This window comes from Argentina silus, assembly GCF_951799395.1.
Source record: "Argentina silus genome assembly, chromosome: 13".
NCBI classification, from domain to species: Eukaryota; Metazoa; Chordata; class Actinopteri; order Argentiniformes; family Argentinidae; genus Argentina; species Argentina silus.
In genome coordinates, this window is record NC_139667.1 from 11,879,688 (window position 1) to 11,902,430 (window position 22,743).

The window sequence follows — 22,743 nt, forward strand, 5'->3', positions numbered from 1 at the left end:
TTGATTTCACACCATTAAAATATTTATTGAACTTGTACAACACTAAATATTATAAAACAATGTTCACCCTTGTGCGCTTAAACTCATTTACACGTATTGATCTTGGAATTCCAGTGTGAAACTTTACAAGTTTATACATATATAAATGATAAACAATATCATCAACCACAAACAGATGTGCAGAACATCCAGAGTGACAAACGTGTATAAAAGTTGGGTAGAAAAACAGCGAGCGCTGCTTTGCGCAGCAGGATTGATCCTTACAGCAGTTGAAAAATCACCATAGAAAAAGTCATAAAAAAATAATTTATGTCATTTAAAAAATAATAATAATCATACACTTTCTACTGAATAAACACTACACATTCATTCCCTTGTCTATTGGCATACACTGACATCGATGGACAATATTGGTCACGTTGGGACATTGGCATCAAAAGGAGACATTCGTTTCATCGGCGGTCAGACTTCTTTGTGTAGGGAAGGAGAGCAGGAGAATCTGGAGGGAGACAAACCCCCCCGCCAAAAAAAACACGTTCAGTAAGATCAGAGGACATCTATTCATCACCCACCCATCCATTCCCCCCCTCTCTCTCTCTCTCAAACATACAGTAGACACAGACACACACACAGACGCTCACATGCAGAGATGACCACACCCGTAACATGTACAGTGCATAGGAGAAAACACCCTGTCCTGTCTATAGTGAAACACTGCTCTCCATGTGGCCATCACCACAAAAGACAAGTAAGTGACTGCTTACACAAGTTGGTGCCCAGCCCCGAGAGGTGATTTCTAGTACTTGTAGTTTGTTTGGTAGAGTGAGGGGGGGTGTTACCTGGGCCATACAGGTAGATGGGCGACAGGCAGCTCAGGTACAGCCACGTCCTGTTCTCCTTCAGCCACCGCTGCCGATAGCCAGTCATATTAGGGGAACAGGTCACCTGACTGTGGCTCCTCCTATCCTCTCTTGGAGGCGGGGCTAAGTTAGGGTTGCTAACTGGGTTAGGAGATACGATTGGATGAGTACAGGTACCGTGACGATAGAAACTCCCTACGAGTGATCCAGCTAACCAGGGTTCGAATTCCTAGGGTTTGCAGGAGTGCTGGTAACTCAGGATAAATCAGGGCACTATTTATCGATTTTTTTGGGTGGGGTCTATTTTAAGGGCACTTCTTTGAGGAAATGTATAATTGGAACCCTCACTATGAACCAACCGGAACACTTGTGTTGTATCAGTCACAGATGATGATGATGGACGGGTCTGAAGATGACAGACAGCAGCCATATCTGATACGTGCACTGTCAGTTGGTGCACAGGACGTGTCATGATGACAGACAGGTCTCCATGGTGGGGATTGTGCGTGGGGATTGTGGGTAGTGGATTGCTTTCACCAGGACCAAAGCTCCACCGAAACAGACCCTGTTCCCGTTCCTCCCAGTGACACGGGTGCTGGCTTCGCCCCTCCTCCGCCAGAGATAAATGGTTTAACTCGGGTGCCCTCCACTGCTCCCCTCTATCACCCCCCCCCCCCCCCCCCCCGAACCCCCCCTCCCCTTACCGGGCCGCACAGCTCCCAGACGTTGTTGGACGTTCTCTAGGTGGTGGATGTAGTCTGTCAGTGACCGCTCGGCATCCTGGGACGTCCCCACAGAACGCTCTGAGCCCAAGGCGGGGTTAGAGTTCATCCTGAGAGGGGAAGGAGGAGGGGAGGAGGAGGAGGTGGGAAAGATACAAAGAAAGAAAGGAAAAAGATCATTCAGCACTCCATGAAAACCATCACATGCGTTCAGATTTGCTTTGAAAAGTAGGAGAGTTCAGCTCTTCTGTTCCAACCTCAATGAAAGGACGTTGCCTGTGTGACCGGGTGTACCTGTTGAGCAGTCTATAGGGCGATTTGATTGGTGCAACCAGGGTTGACGCGACCCCCTTTTGGGCAGGGCTGCTGTCTCTCGTGGGCGGGGAAGCGTTGTGATTTGCTCCTGGCTGCTGTTGCCTCAAAACCTCAGTCCTGGAACCTGAGAGAGAGAGAGAGAGAGAGAGAGAGAGAGAGAAAGGTTACACACACACACACACACACACACACACACACACACACACACACACACACACACACACACACACACACACACACACACACACACACACACACACACACACACACACGGGTAAACACACACACACACACACACTCTCTCTCTCTCTCTGAGCTGACCTGCAGTATACCCGTTGACGGTGACAGTTGTGCAAACGCCTCTCCTGATGGCTCTCTGCCACTTCCTGGTCAAGAACTTCAGTCTGAGGGAGAGGGATTCATCGAAATCATTGAATAAATTACTACCTGTGCACACAGCTCATGTAACTACTCACATCACACACACACACACAGACAGACACACACACACGCACCTGGAGACGGCGATGACGGCTCGTGCGGCGGCTCTGAAGCGTGTGAGGGCCCTGCGGGGGGCAGCGACGGGGGGGGAGGGGTGGGCCCCCATGCGGGCGATGAGGCCCAGCGTGGCGTGCTCACAGTCCTGGAAGCCCCCCAGCAACAGCAGCAGGTAGCGTTTCTGGTACACCAGGGCCTTCCTGAAGCTCTCCGCCCTCAGGTAGCGTTCATACAGGCGCTGCACCTGGAGAGAGAGGGGGGGGGGCATCAGTCCGTCTCATAAGGGGCCTATACACTTAACTCACTCACTGACAGTGAACCCTGACCGTTAAGTGGGTAGAAGTGTGAGTAGTGTCTCACCTTGTTGTGGTTGCCGTCGACGACGGCCGGTCTATTCTCGGTCTCCGCGGTGACCTTGGCGAGCTCGCCCTCTGTGCACCGCAGCTGGCGCTCCAGGCAGGCCAGCGTGTGTTTGAGCGTGACCCTCTCCTGACTCAGCTCTGTCACGCGGCCCGTCAGCTCAGAGTTCTCCTTCAACAACCTCTCCACCAGCCCGGAGGAAGAGGAGGAGGAGGTCTGGGGAGGGGGAGACGGAGAGAGAGAGAGAGAGACAGAGACAGAGAGACAGACAGAGAGAGAGACAGACAGACACAATCACTGAGCATTCATTCACCAATAACACCCGTGAAGACTCTCTACTCAATCTCTACAGTAACAGTCCTCCTACAGCCCACAACGCACCACACAAACACAGCTTTTCTTTATTCTAAAAGCCTCAACCCCCCCGTCCCATCCCATACCTGGTGGTCCAGTAGGACGGTGGCGTCCTGGGCAGAGCCAGTCAGGAGGCCTTTCTGCGGCCGTAGGCTGGCTCTAGATGGGGGCTGGGCTGCAGCAGCGCCACACAGCCTGCGGGTGGCCATGTCCCTCTCCTCCCTCTCCAGCTCAGCCAGCGTCTGCTGCAGGTCCCGCACACGCTGCTGGTCCTGCTGCCTCAGCAACTCCAGCTCACACTGGGACAGACAGACACACACACACTTAGACACTCTCGAGACTGTGTGTGTGTGTGTGTGTGTGTGTGGTAGAGAGGAAAAGCGTAAATCTGGATGTTCGACATTCAACATTCATTAAAGCTTCAATACTGTGAGAGTAATTGTCTATGTGAGTGTGTGTGTGAGTGTGTGTGGTAGAGGGGAAAAGCGTAAATCTGGATGTTCTACATTCGACATTCACTAAAGCTTCAATACTGTGAGAGTAATTGTCTATGTGAGTGTGTGTGAGTGATCTCTTCTTACCAGCTGGTCGCTGGTCCTCTTGTGACGCCTCTCTCTCTCCGTTTGCTCCTGCCTCTCCTTCCTCCGCTCCTTCTCCCTCTGCTCGTCCCTCTCTCTCTCCTTCTCCTTCAGCAGACACAGCTTCTCCTTCAGCTCGCCGAGCTCCGCCCCGAGACGCCCCGAACGCTCTTGCTCCGCCTCCGCCGCGCGGCTCGCTTCCTGCTTCTGCTCCTTCAGGGTTTCGGCAGCGACACGGAGGCGGACGGCGGCCTCCTGCTCCCTCTGCGTCTCCTCTCTCCTCCTCCTGTCCTCCTCCTCGCCTCTCCTCCTGGTCTGCATCGCCTCGGCCCTCAGCCTGTCAGTCACCGCCGCTAGCTCCTCCCCCTGCCGCCTCTCCTGCTCCAGCTGAGAGCGCAGGTCCGCGATGAACTTCCTGTCTTGGGCCGCCTCGGCTTCCTGCCGGTGGGCGGCGTCGTCCAGTTGCCGGGAACAACGGTGCCTCTCCTCCTCCAGCTTCCTATGGGCGTCAGCCAGGCGGGACTCCGCCTCCTTCAGGAAGTGCTCCTGCCGGCTCCTCTCCTGCGATTGGAGGTCCTGTTGCCGGGCGCAACGGCGGCGCTCCTCGTCCAGCTCCTGGTGGGCGTCTGCCAGGCGCTTGTCGAGCTGTGATTGGAGGAGGAGGCCGCGGGACTGTTCTATCTGCAGCTCCCGCCGGAGGTTACTGCAGGACACTGTCTCCTGCTCCAGCTGACCCCTGAGGGTCACAACCTCTGACCCCTGCTGCTCCACTGACACTCGCACAGCCTGTGTGTGGGGCGGAGAATTAACGACTGCAAATGTAGGCCAGGTAATGGACTGTTCTATTGGAATATGTGACACAGAAAAGAGTGTCATGGGAAATGGTGTGTGTGTGTGTGTGTGCGCGCGTCCTACCTCTCGTCTGTCCTCCTCCTCCCTCTCCCGGCGGTGTGTGTGTGTTCTCTCCTGCTCCAGCTCCTGCTGGAACTGCTGGACTCTGCTCTGCTCCCTGCTCAGAGCCTCCTCACACTCCTCCACAGCCAGCCTGGTAGGCAAACACACAAACACTTACACACTCTCACAATAGAATAGAACAAAGGAGAGTGTGTGTGTGTGAGAATGTGTGGACCTACCTCAGAGTGTGTATCTTGTTGTGTTGCTCCTGCTGTGTGTTGTGTGCAGAGTGGAGTTGCTGTCTGCTCTCCTCCAGCTCCGCCCTCAGCTGGCTCTCCCTCTGTACAGCCAACAGATGCTGCTCATCATCCACACCTCCATCACCCTGGGCACAGAGAGGAAGGTCAGCGCGCACACACACACACCATCAGCCTGGGCACAGAAAGGAAGGTCAGCGCGCACACACACACCATCAGCCTGGGCACAGAGAGGAAGGTCAACACACACACACACACACACACCCTAGCCTGGGGACTGAGAGGAAGGTCAGCGCGCGCGCGCGCACACACACACACACACACACTTACCTGTGTGTCTCTCTGTGCCATACGGCAGAGCAGCTCTCGGAGAGCAATCACAGTCTCCTGCAGTGCCCTCTTCTCCTGCTGCCAGCCCAGGGGAGGGGCCGAGGCTGATGGACAGGGCCTCTCATCCAACGGGTGGGATTTGCTGTCAGACTGACAGAGCGACTGGTCCAATGAGAGGGATTTAGACTGTGAGAGGTGGAGTTGGGAGGAGGAGGAGGCGTGGTGCTGGGACAGAGCGAGAACCCTGCAGCTCTCCTGATACACCCTCTTCAACAGACCCTAGAGAGACAATTCAGGGTCAAAGTCTGTGTGTGTGTGTGTCTGTGTGCTTGCGGTGGATACGACAGCAGTAAGTCTGGTTGTGTGTGTGTGTGTGTGTGTACCTGTAGCTCAGGGGACAGCAGCTTGTCGCTGTAGCTCATGCTGCCTGCGGCGCTGTCTGTGTTGGCTGCAGGGTTCATGCCTCGGCAGCGCAGGTACTCTATGAACTGAGCATCCAGCCTCTCCGTCTGCTCCAGCTCCACCCTCAGCCTCAGCCCCAGCTCTGAACTCACATCTACACAGACAGAGACGGGGGGGGGGGGGAGAGAGGGAGGGATGCAGAGAGAGAAAGAGAGGCAGAGTAAGAGAGAGAGAGAGAATTACTAATATTTACATCACCCACCCACCCACCCACGCACAAACAAACTCAGCAGACTCACTGCTGCCCTATCCATCGTAGACACACACACACACACACTTACTGCTGCCGTATCCATCGCTGGCCCACTCTGGTGCTGAAAGAGAGGAGATGGAGCCGGCAGGAGAGGAGGGGGTCGTTAGGTCCAGGTTCTCCAGCTCATGGACCTGAGACACAGCAGAGGGAAGGGTTACACGTTACATCAAGTTCCCCTCTGTGTGTGTGTGTGTGTGTGTGTGTGTGTGTGTGTGTGTGTGTACAGCCTTCTCCCTCCAAGCCCACTCACCTTCTCAGCGTCCAGCGAGTCCAGCATGGAGAGGTTGTCGGAGGCCGAGACAGAGACGGAGCCTGGGGAGCGGGTGCTGCGTGTGGCTGGCTCTGGGGTGACGCTCCCTGGGCGCGGCAGTAGCTCCGACCTGCCCCTGAGGGAGGCCTTGGCCTGGTGGGGGTCCAGACCCGGGCTGTCCAGGGCGCTCAGCTCGGAGAGACGAGACCCGTGGAGGAGGGACGTCCGGAAGCCTTCTCTGACCCGGTCCTCGGAACACTCCAGTCTCCTCAGGACCTCCGGGGAAGAGAGAGAGACTTCGTCGTGTGAGACGCTGACCGCCTCCTCGAACCCCCTGAGAGAGACGTCTGTGGGGAGGAAGAACATCGGTCAGGACGGTCGCCATCGAAGACATCATCATCATCATCAACAGCTAGGCTGGGACGCCATACAAGTGTAAGACAGACAATCATCATCACCATCCTCCTCCTCCTGTATGTGTATGTCTTTTGGAGGCCTCACCCTTCTGTGGGTGTGTCTGGCTGCGAGGGGGCGTGCTCGGTGGGCTGCAGCGCTGACGGAGGTGAAGCAGTTCTCTCTGCTGATAGGCCAGCTCCTCCTCCTGAACTGCCAGGTCTTCCTGTAAGCCGCGAAGCTCCGCCTTCAGGCGCTGGTTATTGGTCTCCAGGTCAGCGAGGGCGCGGTCTTTGGTCTGACGGACAGGAGAACGGGACAAATCAGGGGAGACGTAAGAAGAATTTCAGAAACTGCTGATCTACTGGGATTTTCATGCACAACCATCTCTAGGATTTACAGAGAATGGTCCGAAAAAGAGAAAATATCCAGTGAGCGGCAGTTCTCTGGGCGAAAATGCCTTGTTGATGCCAGAGGTCAGAGGAGAATGGCCAGACTGGTTCGAGATGAGAGAAAGGCAACAGTAACTCAAATAACCACTCGTTACAACCAAGGTATGCAGAAGACCATCTCTGAACGCACAACACGTCGAACCTTGAAGCAGATGGGCTACAAAAGGGGGTCCAACCCAGTACTAGCAAGGTGTACCTAATAAAGTGGCCGATGAGTGTATATACACATATACATAATGTCATTTTTAAACAGTACCTGTCCTTCTTCCCGTAGCTTCTCGGCTCTCTCGGTGCTGGAGCTAAGCCCCTCCTTCACGGCAGCCAACTCCGCCCTCAGGGCCTGATGCTCCGCCCCTAGCCGAGCTAGCTCCGCCTCCCTCTGTCTCAGAGCAGTGTCCGCCTTGGCCAGAGTCACCTCCGCATGAGTCTGGAAGAGAGAGAGGACATCTTCGTCATCATTGTCATCACAATGACCATTTTCATGTTTGCACCTCAATTGTCTGTCAGACAAACCATTTACCGGTACCTAGTCTAAATAAGTCTAGCAGTCACCAACACTAAATACATGGAGAACTTGGACTCCAACCACAACTATTCCTATCTCCCCACTCTTTTGCACACAGGCCTGGACGATTTCCAACCCAACACAGCATGCAAAGACTTGACGTTTTTTTCCCCCCAGGAATTGCGACGATACAACACTTTAAAATGTGAATGTTTTAAAAAAAATAAACACCAGAGCCAGCAACAACTTTACGACAGAGCGCTCTGCAGCCTTTTCATAGCTTCCTCTTTCTGAGCGAAGTCACTTCCTCTGTGTGAGTCAAGTTCTGATGTCTGTGTGCCGACACATCGTCCTCTCAGGTTCCCTCCCTCTTTCTCTCTCTCGCCTGCCTTTTTTCTCTTATTCCCTCCCCCCCATCCATCCCTCCCTCCCTCCCCTCTAACCACAGCCAGATGTGGTATAGAGCGCTGACACAGCTAAATGACTCGAGTTGAAGGACAGAGAGAACTCCATTTCCCACAACTCCTACACACAACACTCATTCAGAAGGGAACGGCATGAAACACCTGACAAACCGGACCCTTTACGAGTCACTATCATTCAGTCCGACAGGCCCGTTCTACCACCGACTCACCAGCACTTCCTTCTGATCCTCCAACTGATTGGTTCCCTGCTTCTCCAGCTGAAGGCTTAGTTCCTGGAAACGGGCCGTCTGTGAGGTCACTTCCTGTCTGAGGCGTTCTATTTCCTCCTGGAGTTGCCTCTCCCTTCTCCTCAAGGCTTCGCGTTCCGCGAACAGCTCGTTCTTGACCGTCTCCATGGCGACGACCTCGGCTCTCGCTTCCTGGACCTGTCTCTCCAGAGTCAGCGTGGTTTCTGTAAGACCCTTGGTCTCCTTCTCCCTCTCCTCCTCTCCCCTCCGGAGCTCCAGGACCAGGGACTCGAGACGGTTTTTCTCCCCGAGTAAAGTGCTCATCTCTTGGGCTCGAGCCTGCTGACGACCCCACTCCTCCACCCTTTCATCCTCGTCCCATCTCCTCCTCTCCTCCTCCAGCTCCGCTTCCTTCACAGCGAGCAGACGTCCGAGTTCCTCCCTTCCGTCCCTCTCCTCCCTCAGCCTCCTCCCCATCTCCTCCCCCTGTCCCCGGTACTCCTCCTCCTGGGTGAAGAGCAATCTCTCCAGCGCCTCCTTCTCCCCCGCCGCCGTCTCCAACTGACCCTGGAGGGCCTCCACACGAGCACGGAGGGAACGAGAAGAGGAGGAGGAGGAGGAGGTGTGGAGAAGACGGAGCTCCTGCTTCAGGCTGTCCCCCTCTCCTCTCCTCCTCTCTGCTCCCGGGTGGGCGTAGCGGGGTTGGTTGGGAGGTTCGGGGCTGGGGGAGGGCGAGGGGTTAACGCTATCCCCCTCCTGGGAGTCGCTGACCTCGTGCAGGACGGGGCCCAGCGTGGCCAGTTCCGCCTGCAGCGTGCTGATGACCTCGTGCAGTCGCTCCGCCTCCTCCTGCTTGTCCTGGCGCAGCCTGACGATGTCACCGTGCAGGTGCTCTACCTGGGAACGCAGGTCCTCGAGCTCCGCCTCCACCGCCTGGAGAGAGAGAGGTGAGGGAGAGAGGGGGGGAGAGAGGGAGGGAGAGAGAAGCCACTATGAACCACTGTCTGGTCTAATGATGCCATCATTCCCTTCTACCTTGTTGTCCCTGTTTTGTGTGTGTGTGTGCGTGCGTGTGTGAGCGTGCTGACCATTTTGTCTCTGGAACTCTCCACCTCCTGCTGTAGACGCTGTATCTCCTGGTTGAGGTGGTCTATCTCTTGATTCTTCTCCTGAAGGAGCGCAGAGGCGAGGCTCTCCTCCTCCTCCTCCTCTCTCTCCCCCTCTCTCTCCTCCTGGTGGATGGTGAGGGTAGACACAGTCTCCTAAGAAAAGGACATACAAGGGGGAGACACACCAAAAAAATGATATTCATATTCACTTATGCATTTGATTTGCTTAATTGTATTATTTCTGTACTTGTTTGAGTTGAGAACACACACACGCACACACACACACACCTTCAGGGCATCGATCTGGTCCTCCAGCTGGCTGACGTGCGTGGAGTTCTGGATGGTTGTCTGCTCTAGTTGTAGCGTCAGGTGTTTTAGTTCTGCCTCCTTTATGGTCAGGTTGCTCTGCACCTGCTCCAACTGGCCCACCAGAACCTCCACCTAACACACACACGGTTAATACTCTCTCGCTCCTTATCTTTTACAGTATATTTCCAGAATTTCAATGTGAAAGAAATTCCCATTCATGTCTCTCTATGCACCATACCCTCTCTGTGTACAGCCAGTGCACTGACTCACTGTGACCATGAGGGGGCGCTAGTGCCGTGTTGCTTAAATCACACATCCAGCAGAATTGAGACAAGTATCTATTCAACTACACTTCAGGACCATGTCCTTCATTAGCTTGGGCATTGAATTAAATTAAACAACACACATACTCAGACACACACACACTCAGACACACCTGTCGCTCCTTGCTTTGTAGGTCCTGCTGTGCCGTGTCCAGAGAGTCTCGGAGCTGCTGGGTGGGGTCGGGCGTGTTGTCATGGTAGCGGTGTCTTGTCTCGTCCACTTTAGACTGGAGGGCTGAGATCTGCAGCCGGTTAGACAACTGCTGCTGCTCCAACGCCTGCTTGTCCTGAAACACACACACAACAGTTACAGTATCCATAACGTACCACGACTGTGTGTGTGTGTGTGTGTGTGTGTCTGTATCTGGTGTGTATTTAGATGTGTGTGGTGTGTATTCAGGTGTGTGTGTGGTGTGTATTCAGGTGTGTATGTGGTGTGTATTCAGGTGTGTGTGTGTGTGTGGTATGTGTGTGTGCATGTGTATGGTGTGTGTGTGTGTGTGTGTGCATTCAGGTGTGTACCTGTGTGAGGTCCTGCTCTCTCTGCTTGACTCGGTGCAGCTCCTGCTCCAGCTCAACGACGGCCCTGCTGCTCTCCGAGCTGCTAAGCAACGCCTGCTCCAGCTCTCGGATTCGTCCGGCCAGCTTGTCGATCTCCTCGTTGCGCTCGGCGACGTCCAGCTGGGCCTGCTGATTGGCTGCCAGCAGGGAGGCGTGGTCTTCGCTCTTGTCTCTGATGAGGGCCTGAAGGTTGTCCACCTGAGGAGGCACACAGAAGACACCATTTAGGATCCGAGGGGCTCCAGTGGCAGCAGCACAGGGGTTGTCTATGGGCGAGCGAGGCGACTGGGATGTACCGAAGCCATTCCGGATCTGCAGCCACTGGGATCTACTGAAGCCAAGCCATTCCACAGAGCGGCCGTACACAGAAAAGGAGTGAATGTGTAGGATGGGAGGAATGGGGAAGAGGGATAGGGAGAGAGGGGAGGAAGATGGATAGGTAGGAGGAAAAAAAATGGGTAGAAAATGGGGGAAGGGGCTCTAATGGCAGGTTGATCAATCAGATTGAGGATGATTACACGGGTGTAATGACACACACACACACACCCACGGCATGCAGAGGAGTCGACGACGGAGCTAGGGGAGTCACTACAGTAAGATTCCATACCTGCAGAACCAAGTCCTCAATCTACGGCATTCCGTTCAGAGCAAGAACAAACAAAACAAAACACACACACACACACACACAGCAAACGTCAGCCAGGAGTTCCATTGACCTTACACACTGTGAGCTTCTGTACACACAAGTCTGTTTCTCTTCAACAAGCTTAAACAGTAATGGCTAAATGATGCATTCATGCAGGTTTCAAAAACCCAGAACCCGATGCAAACACAGTTCTCTCCCTAAAGCATTGAAATGTGTCAGTGTGTGTGTGTTTATGTCTGCAGGACACAAAGCCATCTGTGGTAGTGGGTGGCCTCACCCTCTGCTCCTTGTTGTCCCCGGTGGAGTGTCCTCTGGCTGGGTGCCGGAGCTGAGCCTCCAGGCTGTGGATCTCCTGCTGGAACTCATCTCTCTCGTGCTCCCGCTCCACGGCTTGCTCCTGTACACACACACACATACACACACACACACACACACGTAAACATCATTCCATGCCTCTGTGTACCATGCGTCTGAGCACGTGTGTGTGTAGGGTGAGACCTACGTCTATAAACTGCCGATTGTGTTTGAGCTGTTTCTCCAGGGCCTGGACGCGCTGGTGGAGGTCCTCGGCGTGGGCCTTGTGTTGCAGCTCCGTCTCCAGGCCCTTGGTCTCCTGCTCATCCAGCTCTGTCTCCATGGCCCTGAGGCGGAGGGACAGGGAGCTGCGGTCCTTCTCCGCCTGCCGCTGCACGTCCAGCCTCTCCCGAGCCAAACGCTCTGCCTCCGCCAGGAGGCCTACGGGGGAGAGGAGAAAGGTTAGAGCGAGTGAAAAACACACACACGAAAAAAAAACCTGCCCTTAGCATATACACACACACTCACCGGAACAAAAACCTGCCCTTAGCATATACACACACACTCACCGGAACAAAAACCTGCCCTTAGCGCGCGTGCGCGCGACACACACACACACACACACACACACACACACACACACACACACACACACACACACACACACACACACACACACACGTGTCCTCCACGTGTCAAGATATAACCTTAAGCACACATCATTCTCTAGCGGTTAGACAGAATCACAGCACTGCATCTCACACACACATAATGTCCATGACTCTCCTTCATGACTCCCCAGCACTTCAACATCAGACGGCACAGCAAGCCAATAGTCCACAACAACACACACACCAACCCACACAGCTCTGACCCACAAACCTGTGTCCCCCTCTACATTTCCACAGCAGCCTACGGAGAGAAGACACACCTGAACACAGGCTACACACCTCAGCATCATACACACACAATAAAGAAATCCATTACACCATCAGTCTCTCTCTCCCCATCCGTCTCTCTCCCCCCCCCAGTCTAACCCCATCTGTCTCTCTCCCCCCCAGTCTAGCTCTCACCTTTCTCTCTCTCCCCCAGCCCGGCACTCAGATGGTCCCTCTGGCGCAGGAAGACAGTGTGCTCCTCGCTGAGCTCCTGGTGCTGCACCCGGAGGCCCTCCAGCTCCGTGGAGAGGTCCTCCATCTGGTGCAGCTGCGCCCTGAGGCCCTCCAGCTCCTCCACCAGCCTCTCCTCCTGTGCCTCCTTGTGCTGCAGAGCCTCCTCCAACACCGCCTTCTCAGCCACGTAGCCGTCCAACAGACCTACACACACACACGCACAGTTTTCATACCAACAAAACACAAGATATACACCAGAAACACACATTCAACAACTTCAGTCTTGAATAAGCAGATTCATTGGCTCCCTGTTTTGAGCGACAGGCCCAGTAGTCAAAGAGAAGAGGCCGCTCACCCTCTGACTTATGGAGCTCCAGCTGCAGCTGGCTCTTCTGTCCCGCCTCCTGGTCCAACTGCTCCAATAGGAGCGTGTGCTGGAGGAGGAGCTGGGCCGAGTCCTCTTTGCCCTGAGAGAAGCGCTCCTCCAGAGAGAGATGGATACCGTACGTCTGCTCCAACTAGAGAGAAGGAGAGACAGAGAGAGAGATATGAGAGAGAGACAGAGAGATATGAGAGAGACTGACTCTGTTCCGATGTGTTTCTATGTGTGCGTGTGTCCTGTGTGTGTGTGTGTCCTGTGTGTGCAACCTGCGTGTGTGTGTGTGCTACCTACCTGTGTATTAGCCCGAGTGAGCAGCTCCAGCAGTGTGTCCACGGTGTGGCGTAGTCTGCTGCAGGCCCCCAGGGCTGCCTCCTCTCCCCTGGAGTGTGTGAGTGTGTCAGCGAGAAGCAGGCTCTCACACACACGCTGGGTCATGTCCAGATCCTCAGAGGACAGATCTGCCACAGACACACCTGAGAGAGAGAGAGAGAGAGAGAGAGAGAGAGAGAGAGAGATGCTGTCACATGTCCATTTAGCAACGATAAATACCGACAGCAAAAAAATAACCAATCGGTTATCCCACCTGTTCCCCCAGAGCTCCCCGGATTGGTTGTGCGTTTCACCGACTCCGCCCCCCCCCGGCTGTTGTCTCGGCCCCCGGCGGACGCGCTGACCCGCCGTCCAATCAGCTCCTCCGTTGCCACGGTGCTCCGGATCACCTCTAGCAGCGTCTTCCCCAGCCTCTCATTGGCCAGCTGCAGCGCTCGCCTGGGGTCACATGGGACGGAAGGTCAGGGGGGTGAGTCGGGGGTCAGACGCGGCACGCGCACGACTGACACTTTAAAGCAGACACACACACACACACACACACACACACACACACAAACACGGACACACACCTCTCATCTTTGGCAGCTTGCAGGTCCACAGTGAGCATGTTGAGCAGGTTTCCTCCCTCCTGACTCTCCCTCTCCCTGCGTTGGAGGAGTGTGTCCAGAGTCTCCATCTCCACCCGCTTCCCCTCCACATCCCCCTGCAGACAGCCCACCTCTGCACGCAGCTGGAGGGAGAGAGAGAGACAAGGTTTACACATACACACACACACCCCCGGGACACACACACCCCCTGGGACACACACACACGTGCACACACACATGCACACACCTGTTGAGAGCCAGAGAGCAGAGAGGCCAGAGACAGGAACCCGGTCATAGCAGGGTCACGATGCGGTCACTGTATGGTCCCCCAAAACACGCGTTATAGACCAATCAGACCACAGAGCATCACATGGTCACCACACAATAACATCACCACATGTCCAGCATGAGCCAATCACAGAGAGAGAAACACTCCCTCCTCTAATATGGGGAGAGAGAAGGCTCCCTTTTCAATGTACAGTGATCACAGCAGTGTTGGAATATTTATCCTTGAAGCGCGCACACACACACACACACACACAGGCAGCCACACACACATTCCAAAAGACAGCCATTCAGACACACACTCCCCCCGTGCAATCCCACTTAAACAGAGTGCAACACAGACACACACACACACACACAGTGTAATCTTGCATGCCTAGCAGCATCTTTCTGCCTGAGCACCAAATATGTGGGAGTGGAAAAACAGCTAAAGGCTCTCCTGCTCATACTCTCTTTCTCTCTCTCTCTCTCTCTACCGCTTCATATTCTGTTCCGGTTCTTTCTCTCATTCAATGTCTCTCTCCCTCCCTTTCATTTCCTTTACCTCTCCAAGTCGCCTTTCTTCTCTTTCTTCCGCCATATCTCCCCTCCTTCTCCCTCCCTCCCTCCGACTGACAAACATGTCCTCACTTTGCCCATTTCCGCAACACAACAATGTTGTTGCCGTCAGCAACCAACCCCCCTCCCCCCATAAGCTTCTCATTTCTTAACTCATTGGAGAGGGAGGGAGGGAGGAGGGGAGGGCAAGTACCCCACAGAATTAAAAACCAAGCTGGCGCTATGGAGACAAGACACACAAATGCCCATGGGGTGGGGGGGGGGGGGGGGGGGGTGGTCGTGTCTAGGCAAGTATTAGTCTCTCTGTAGGACTGGGTTTCAGTGAGGCAGGCCATCAGCTCACACACACACAGGTCAGATATTCAGATGTCATGTTAGCACCACAAAAGTGCCAAGACAACAAATATTCTGGTAAACTCTCGCCTTCGACATCGTCCTTCGACACAATCTCAGAAACACACACACACACACACACAGGGACACAACCTCAACTTGTCCCATGGCATCCCCATACAGCAGCCAGACAGACAGAGGAGTGGCTGATGACGGATGAAATGAGGCGTGACGGACAGAGAAATGAACGGATGAATGAGTGTGCATGTCAATGAAATTCCGTTATGCATGATAATCCCCTAATCTCTTATCATTCCCAGTCGGAGAAGTGCATCACACACAAAAGCACACGCGCACGCACACACCCACACACACACGGGGGATTAGTATTGCGATTAATGGTTATGATAATCTCTTAAGAGCAGGGGGCTGCAGCAAAGGAAAAAATAAAATAAAATAAAAAAATCAGCCTTTATGACGGACACAAAGCTACTCTATTGTCTCTGTTCCTCTATCATATACACCTCTATCCCCCTCTCTTCTATGCCTTCATCGCTTCTCTATTCTCCTCCTGTTGGTGCTCCTACCCACCCCACCCCTCCACACCACACCCCCCCTCCCCTCCCCTCCCCTCCCCACCAGGCCTGTCTGGTCTTGCCCAGAGATTCAGTGTAGATGGATGGAGCCACACTCAATCTTTTCATTACAAAGGTGACTAATGTACCTGGGACACCACAGTGTCTAGCTGCTGCAGCTGGGCTGTGAGCTGGCTCATCTTGTCCGTGTAGCTGCGCTCCTTCTGCTCCCACTCGCGACTGAAGCTCCGCCTCTGTTCCTCTAGCTCCACCTCTTTTTGCTCCTCAAACTCCACCTTAAAAAGGAAGCAAGACACACAGGGGCACGTGGGTTATGAAGTCCAAGGCAACCCTTCTAAAAACTCTCCGCTACTTCTACCCTTCGGACTACAAACTCCCAGCCTGGGTCTGACTGGCTGGCTGACTGGCTGGCTGACTGACTGCTAGCTTGTCAAACGCTCAAATGATAAACTTTATAAAGTGTACAAAATAAAACCTTGGGCATCAGAGGATAAAAAGCTCAAATCTATCCCATTTAGCCACTGTTCACGTGACACACACACAGTCCATCAGAAACACACAGAAACAGCTGGACACATTCACACACACACACACACACACACACAAGTATGCAGAATTAAAATGAGTGGAACAGAGAATATGAACTATTCCATGCTCCAGTATGTGGACCTGCGGCCATATCGGTTGCACCACTTGTAATGTTGGATCTCTTAATCCTCCAGTCTCAGAGGTTTTAAGAGTGTTCCTCAATGGATTATACATCTGGATGGTCAACCTGCACTATTGGTTTTGAAGAGACCCCTCTTTTTCTCTCTCTCTCTCTCTCATTATCTTCAGTCCATTCTTCCACTAAGCCCTCCCTCTCATGCCTTCCTCACCCCTGCTCTCCCAATCCTATGTTACCTTCACCTCCCCCCCCTCACCTTCAGTTGGTTGATCCTCTGCTGCAGTCTCTCGTCCAATTGGACCTTCAGCAGTTCCGCCTCCTCAAGGAAGTGCAGGTGTTGCCTTGACGACTCCTCATCCAACTCCCTGCGACACGCCTCCAACTCACGAGTAGACACACCCTTCAGCTCCTACACACACACACACATATATATATCAGCACTTAATACAGACACAATATACGCAGCTCTAAGCTCCTCCCCACACACACACACACACACACACAGCCCAACAGTCAGAGTACAATAGCTCTGAGTAATGTAATCCCTGTCTCTAATGGGCTGAGAGCCCCAGCCAGAGCGGAAACACTTGTATTATACACCATTAAACCCCTCAGCCTACATGGATGGGATGTTCTCTCTGTGATTAACACACACATAGCAGTTGTTCTGAGCTGCTCTCTGTCTCTCACACACGCAGGCGTGGGGACACACACGTGCAGGCACAGACACACACACACACGGGCACAGACACACACACGGGCACAGACACACACACGGGCACAGACACACACACACACGGGCACAGACACACACACACACGGGCACAGACACACACACACACGGGCACAGACACACACACACACACACCTGTAGCTGTAGTTGGTGTTGGTGGCTGAGCTGCTCTCTGTCTGTGGTGTAGGCGTGTGTGAGCTCCTGTAAAGCAGCGCTGTGTTGCTGCTCCAACTCCAGAACCTGGACAAGAGAAAGAGAAGGAAGGCTCAACCCATGGATGGAGGGATAATGTATGGTACCAACGACAGGGAGAGATGGATGAATGGAATCAGTATAGATGGATGGACAGATGGATCGTGTATAAAGAATGGATAGATAGATGGACAGATGATGGACCAATGAGATGGACAGATGAGATGGATGATGGAGGAGGAGGAGGAGTACCTTGTTCCTGAGGTCCTCCAGAGCCTTGGCGTGTCCAGCCTCCGAGGCCTCTCTCTGGGCAGACAGCTCCGTCTGATGGGAGGCGGCGGGGGGGAAGAGAGACAGAGAAAGACCGTTAACCCCACTAGTATGACCAACGGGCATTGGCCAGGGTAAATCACGGTTCCAAATTCCATATCCATGTGCTGGCTATCCCCCCCTGATCCTGCTTCCTAATCCCTGTCCCCGAGGAAATCATCATAACAGTTCCAGTGAGGTCGCACGCAGAGGCGGGACTGAAAACAACAGTAGGCTGTGCAACATCGATTTTTTTGAGTAAGCTTGTTCTTTTGTGGCAATATTTTTGTTTTGGCATTTGGAACAACACTTCTAAAAATCGGTAAATGACAGACATTTGGGTTTTTTGGGGGTTATTTTTGAGAGTAGTTTTTTCTCAGTTTTTATTGAGACAGTAGAGAGAGACAGGAAAGTAAGGAAGAGAGGGGATGTCAGCAGGGCATGGGCCCGGATTCTTACCCATGCCGACATGGGCGTCTGTGGGCACTGTAGGCCGCGGTGCTAGACCAGCGGACCACCCCAGGCCACGAATGACAGACAATTGTCGGGTAACGGTTAACTGTATGGTGAAACTCCCTCCAAACCATCAGTAGGCATAGGTAAGTGGACCCATGATCTAAACAAGTGCTTGGGGGTTCAGGCTAGGGGTCGGTTTGGGATGGGGCATAGCTCTCCCTCTCTCTCTCTCTCACCTGGTGGGCATGGCTCAGCTCTGTTGCCATGGCGCTGAATTTCTCCATGTGCACCTGGGCCAGCTCTCTCCTTAGCTCCTCCCGGACGGAGCGCTGCTCCGCCCTCTCGCGCTCTGCTTCCTGTCCGAGCTCCGCCCTGGCGTACGCCACTTCCTGCTTATGCCGCGCCCTCTCGCGCTCCGCTTCCTGCGCGTGCGCCGCCTCCAGCTGATCCCTCTGGTCGCGAAGCGTCTGGAGATGGAAACGGAAGAGACGGAACAGTATTAAGACATGAATAAACAACACAAATAAACAACATTTTTTTTATTTAACTGAGAACTTCAGTGCAGTCAGAAGGGGAGCTCACCTGGATCTCCTGCAGGTACGTGCCCTCCAAGGTGTCCATGTTACCCAGCATCCTCCTCTCCAGCTCCTCCTTCTCTTCCTGGTGCCTGTGACCCAGCTCCACCTCCAGAGCCTCCAGCTGCGCCTGGTTGGTCTCCTGAAGGACCGCCTCCAGGCGGTCGAGCTCTGCCTTGCGTTTGGACTCCAGGCTCGTTTCCAGGGCAATGAGCTCCGCTTTATGCTTCGAGTCGACGTCTGTTGCCATGGCGTCAACCATGGCCTTGTGATGGGCAGACAGGGAGTCGAGTTCTGCTTTGTGATTGCCTTGGAGCTTGTCCGTCTCTTGTGCGTGACGGGTCAGTAGTGTGGTTTTCTGGAGCTCCAGATCAGCCTGGTGTTGGTCCCTCAGCTCCCCCAGAGAGAGCTCATCCTGCTGGGCCAGACGCTGCTCCAACTGCCCCCGCTCCTCCTGGAACCTACAGACACAAGAACATACTTTGAAACCACGTTGGCTAAGAAAGAAAAATCTATTCATTAACAACCATGACAGCAATATCCAAACCCACTTAACCACTGTTTAGAAAGAACCTCCAGAGCCCCCCCCCCCACACACACACACTCTACAGCGATACTTTATCCCCAGGCAAGTCTCACCTCTCCTGGGCTTGGCATAGCCTCTCCTCCCCCTGCTCCTGGAGGAGGGCGGTGAGCTCCTTCACCTCTGCAGCCATGCAGCTCTTGGCCCTGAGGAGCTCACTGTCGAACTGGGCCTCCAGCCTCTGTCTCTCTGCTACGACCTGGGGGTCTGAGAGAGGGAGAGGGAGAGGGAGGGAGAGAGAGAGAGAGAGAGAGAGAGAGAGAGGGGTGGAGAGGGAGAAAGAGGGGAGGGGGGAATAAGTCAACATGAGAAGTCAGATATCACAGCAGAAAGAGAGGGCAGACAGCAGAGAGAGGAGGTGTGTGTGTGTGTGTGTGTGTGTGAACTCATAAAAACATGATAGGGATTTCAGACTTGAGGCTGGCCCTGGCCAAAACCAGTGCGCTGCACAGGGAATATATACAAATCTAGAAGACAGAGTATCATTTGAAGTCCACAGTCCCAGTCTTACTCTGGTCATTGTCTAGGGACGCCTGAAGACTCCTCAGTCTCTCCCTCTCCTCCTCCAGCTCTCTCTCCAGGCCTCTCCTCTCCTCCTCCATCCCTCGTTCCAGCTCCTGTCTCAGGGCAGAGACCCGCGTCTCCTCCTGGGCGTGCAGCTGCTCTCTCAGCCTCTGCGCCTCCTCCTCACTGCTCCGGGTCGCCTCCTCTCTCACTCGCTCCCTCTCTTCTTTCCGGGTCTGCTCCAGGTGAACACGCAGCTCTTCAGAAGACTCCTGTTTGAGCTGCCGGAGGGATGCAAGGACACAATATGGTCACACTGTGTGTAGCTTGTATCTTCTTTGCGTGTGTGTGTGTGTGTGTGTGTGTGTGTATTTGTTCTCCTCTGTGCAGTTCATGACGTGTGTGTGTGTGTGTGTGTGTGTGTGTGTGTGTGTGTGTGTGTGTCTACCTTCTGTGTGTTCACCAGTAGTTCAGTAGTGTGTTGTTGCGTCAGGGCAGAGAGGCGTGACTCCAGGGTCTGGATGATGGTCATTCTGGTCTGCAGCTCCTCAGAGTGACACCACACTCTCTGCTCCACCTCCACCTGAATAACCACCACCACCATCATCATCAGCAGCAGCAGCAAATCATTTGAATAAAAAACATTTCACTGGATACAAATAAAATGCATGAAGGTCATAATTACCTCAACCTGCCTTGCCGCCTCCAAACGTACCCTCGTCAGCTCTGAAAGAGAGAGAGAGAGAGAGAGGGCATCTGTAGGAGAGAGGGGGTGTGGAATAGACAATAACTGTGTGTGTGTGTGTGTGTGTGTGTGTGTGTGTGTGTGTGTGTGTGTGGGGGGGGGCGTGTACCTCTGATGTGGCTGTCTGAGAGTTTGGCTCGGAGCTGCTCCTGCTCCAGGGCGTGGCGGGTCTTCAGTTCCTGCAGGTCGCTATAGTAACGGTCGGTGAGGTCCGAGCGCACCTGCAGCACACACACACACAAATTAGCTTGGAGCATACATAGGATCAGCTTCAAAAAGGATGACCAATAAGTGTGTGTGTGTGTGTGTGAGAGAGAGAGAGAAAGTGTGTGTGTGTGTGTGTGTGTCTGACCTGAAGCAGCTCTTCCCTGTAGGACAGAGCCATGGAGGACCGTAGGTTAGAGAGCTCCTGTGTGTGTCTCTCCTCCAGCTGCACACGCAGACAGTCCAGCTCCTCCTGAGAGAGAGAGAGAGAGACACACACACACACACACACACACATAGAATTAGTAACAGGGATCACAGACACACACAGCTGAGACCGAGGTGTGTGTGTGTGTGTGGTTACCTTGTGCTTCTCCAGTTTGAAGGTGATCTCAGCCAGTATGTCGTTCCTCTCCTCCTCCTCCCCTCTCCCTTCAGACAGGAAACTAGACATAGAATAGAGAGCCGTCAACACACACACACACACACACACACAGGTTCAGACCCAAACAGGAGTGAACGAGGGGACTTCTGTCTAGTCTGAGAATACTGTGATTCGTGGCCTAGCGGGCCTGCTAGCGTACCTAGTATCCGCGGTCTTGTGTACAGAGTCTTCCAGGGCCCCCTCCACCAGCCTCAGCTGCATCAGAGTGATCTCCTCCCTGTAGCTCTCCTCGGCCGCCCGCAACCGCTGCTCAAAGTACCTGCATCGAATGTAGCACTTGTATTTACTGGCACAGGTCTGTGTGTATATAGACGTGTGTGTGTTTGTGTGTGTGTGTGTATAGACGTGTGTGTATAGACATGTGTGTGTATAGACGTGTGTGTGTATAGACGTGTGTGTGTGTGGCGTGTGAACGTACCTCCTTAGATTCTCCAGCTCAGTCTCGTTCTGCTCCTGGATCTCCCGTCTCTGCTGGTTAAACTCTGCCTTCAGACGCTCCATGTCATCGACACGCGACGAGCGGGCCAGCAGCTGTTCCTTCAGCTCTGAGAGAGGGAAGAGGAACGCTTCAGACTGGCCATCTCCTTGGTATCATATCTTCTGAGTAACAACTTCCCTTCAGACACGTGTGTGTGTGTGTGTGTGTGTGTGTGTGTGTGTGTGTGTGGTACCTCCCAGCTCCTGGCGGCTGGTCCTCATGCTGTCCAGCTGAGCCCAGAGGTGAGCCACCTCCTGCTCTGAGCTCTTCCTGATAGAGGCCTGGCCCTCCTGCAGACACAACACCTGGGGGAGGGAGAGAGAGTGTTGGAGAAAGGTGTGTGTGTGTGTGTGTGTTTCAGAGAGAGAGGGAGATATGAGAGAGAGAGAGAGAGAGAGAGAGAGTGAGAAAGGCACTCAGTGTGTGTGTCTGTGTGTTTCAGAGACAGAGGGAGAATTGCAGGAGAGGGTGTTGTGAGAGAAAGTGTGTGTGTGTGTGTGTGTGTGTGTGTGTGTTCACCTCTTGCTGCAGCTCTTTCTCCCTCTCTTCTAGCTGGTGTGTGTGTTCCACTTTCTCCTGCAGCATCACCTTGTGGCTAGAGACCAGCTCCTCCACAGCGCCTGGACAACATTCAGAACAACACACTCACCGTCAGCACCATGTACAACACACTCACCGTCAGCACCATGTACAACACACAGTCAGTGACAACACCGTCACAGTGACAACACCGTCTCAATACTTGACATAAGTGTATCTATATGGGTGAGTGATGGATTTAAAGACTAGGGTTTAAGGTAGGCTAATGAATGTTATATTGTTGTTAGGCTGGCTAGTAAAGCATAAGCACTGTAGTTTTCTTGTTGGGCTAGAGAGTAAGCCAGGCTATGCTATTGAGGCATATACAGGGCTAGGGCAGGGCTAGGGGCAAGGCTAGGGGCAGGGCTAGGCCACTCACGGGCAGCTGCATCGCGGTCGGTCCAGGCTTGGTTCAGCTCCGCCTCTAGTCTCTGGATCTCCTTCTCACTGGAGGCTTGGAGCTCCTCCAGACTGGCCCTAGATGCTGAAAGGTCAGCCTGGGTCTCGGAGAGGCACTTGCGGGTCTCTGACAGGGATCCTTGGGCCTCTGAGAGGCTGTTCTGGAGGTCTGTCTGGGCCTTCTCTGACTCCTGCTGCCACTGCACCCTCAGAGCCTGGGGAAAAGACAGATGAAAAGGGGGGGAGAGAGAGAGAGAGAGAGAGAGAGAACAGTGAAAGGTTGGCACCGGTATCTTAAAGCCTCAGAATTTGAT

At 53.8% G+C, this 22,743-nt stretch overlaps 1 protein-coding gene across 1 annotated transcript in view; it reads right to left on the reverse strand.

Moving 5' to 3' along the window:
- pcnt (pericentrin) overlaps positions 1–22,743 on the reverse strand; it is a 25,560-nt gene continuing 2,817 nt past the window's right edge. Inside the window, exons 9-55 of the mRNA XM_083683319.1 lie at positions 22,410–22,644; positions 21,971–22,071; positions 21,645–21,756; positions 21,392–21,518; positions 21,113–21,232; positions 20,893–20,974; positions 20,677–20,781; positions 20,434–20,545; positions 20,265–20,305; positions 20,028–20,162; positions 19,587–19,860; positions 19,132–19,282; positions 18,500–18,953; positions 18,154–18,384; positions 17,405–17,476; positions 17,096–17,200; positions 16,484–16,636; positions 15,689–15,835; positions 13,771–13,931; positions 13,455–13,639; positions 13,163–13,344; positions 12,845–13,007; positions 12,451–12,693; positions 11,586–11,818; positions 11,361–11,480; positions 11,045–11,065; positions 10,399–10,635; positions 9,990–10,163; positions 9,533–9,685; positions 9,224–9,397; positions 8,118–9,068; positions 7,235–7,405; positions 6,635–6,824; positions 6,134–6,480; positions 5,912–6,014; positions 5,552–5,724; positions 5,169–5,447; positions 4,821–4,966; positions 4,603–4,732; positions 3,691–4,473; positions 3,196–3,408; positions 2,756–2,971; positions 2,413–2,639; positions 2,219–2,301; positions 1,877–2,021; positions 1,565–1,692; positions 1–499 (exon numbers count right to left, since the gene is read on the reverse strand). Coding sequence (XP_083539445.1) covers positions 453–499; positions 1,565–1,692; positions 1,877–2,021; positions 2,219–2,301; positions 2,413–2,639; positions 2,756–2,971; positions 3,196–3,408; positions 3,691–4,473; positions 4,603–4,732; positions 4,821–4,966; positions 5,169–5,447; positions 5,552–5,724; positions 5,912–6,014; positions 6,134–6,480; positions 6,635–6,824; positions 7,235–7,405; positions 8,118–9,068; positions 9,224–9,397; positions 9,533–9,685; positions 9,990–10,163; positions 10,399–10,635; positions 11,045–11,065; positions 11,361–11,480; positions 11,586–11,818; positions 12,451–12,693; positions 12,845–13,007; positions 13,163–13,344; positions 13,455–13,639; positions 13,771–13,931; positions 15,689–15,835; positions 16,484–16,636; positions 17,096–17,200; positions 17,405–17,476; positions 18,154–18,384; positions 18,500–18,953; positions 19,132–19,282; positions 19,587–19,860; positions 20,028–20,162; positions 20,265–20,305; positions 20,434–20,545; positions 20,677–20,781; positions 20,893–20,974; positions 21,113–21,232; positions 21,392–21,518; positions 21,645–21,756; positions 21,971–22,071; positions 22,410–22,644 — 9,135 coding nt within the window. The 3' untranslated portion in view covers positions 1–452. The remainder of the gene's footprint in view (positions 500–1,564; positions 1,693–1,876; positions 2,022–2,218; positions 2,302–2,412; positions 2,640–2,755; positions 2,972–3,195; positions 3,409–3,690; positions 4,474–4,602; positions 4,733–4,820; positions 4,967–5,168; positions 5,448–5,551; positions 5,725–5,911; positions 6,015–6,133; positions 6,481–6,634; positions 6,825–7,234; positions 7,406–8,117; positions 9,069–9,223; positions 9,398–9,532; positions 9,686–9,989; positions 10,164–10,398; positions 10,636–11,044; positions 11,066–11,360; positions 11,481–11,585; positions 11,819–12,450; positions 12,694–12,844; positions 13,008–13,162; positions 13,345–13,454; positions 13,640–13,770; positions 13,932–15,688; positions 15,836–16,483; positions 16,637–17,095; positions 17,201–17,404; positions 17,477–18,153; positions 18,385–18,499; positions 18,954–19,131; positions 19,283–19,586; positions 19,861–20,027; positions 20,163–20,264; positions 20,306–20,433; positions 20,546–20,676; positions 20,782–20,892; positions 20,975–21,112; positions 21,233–21,391; positions 21,519–21,644; positions 21,757–21,970; positions 22,072–22,409; positions 22,645–22,743) is intronic.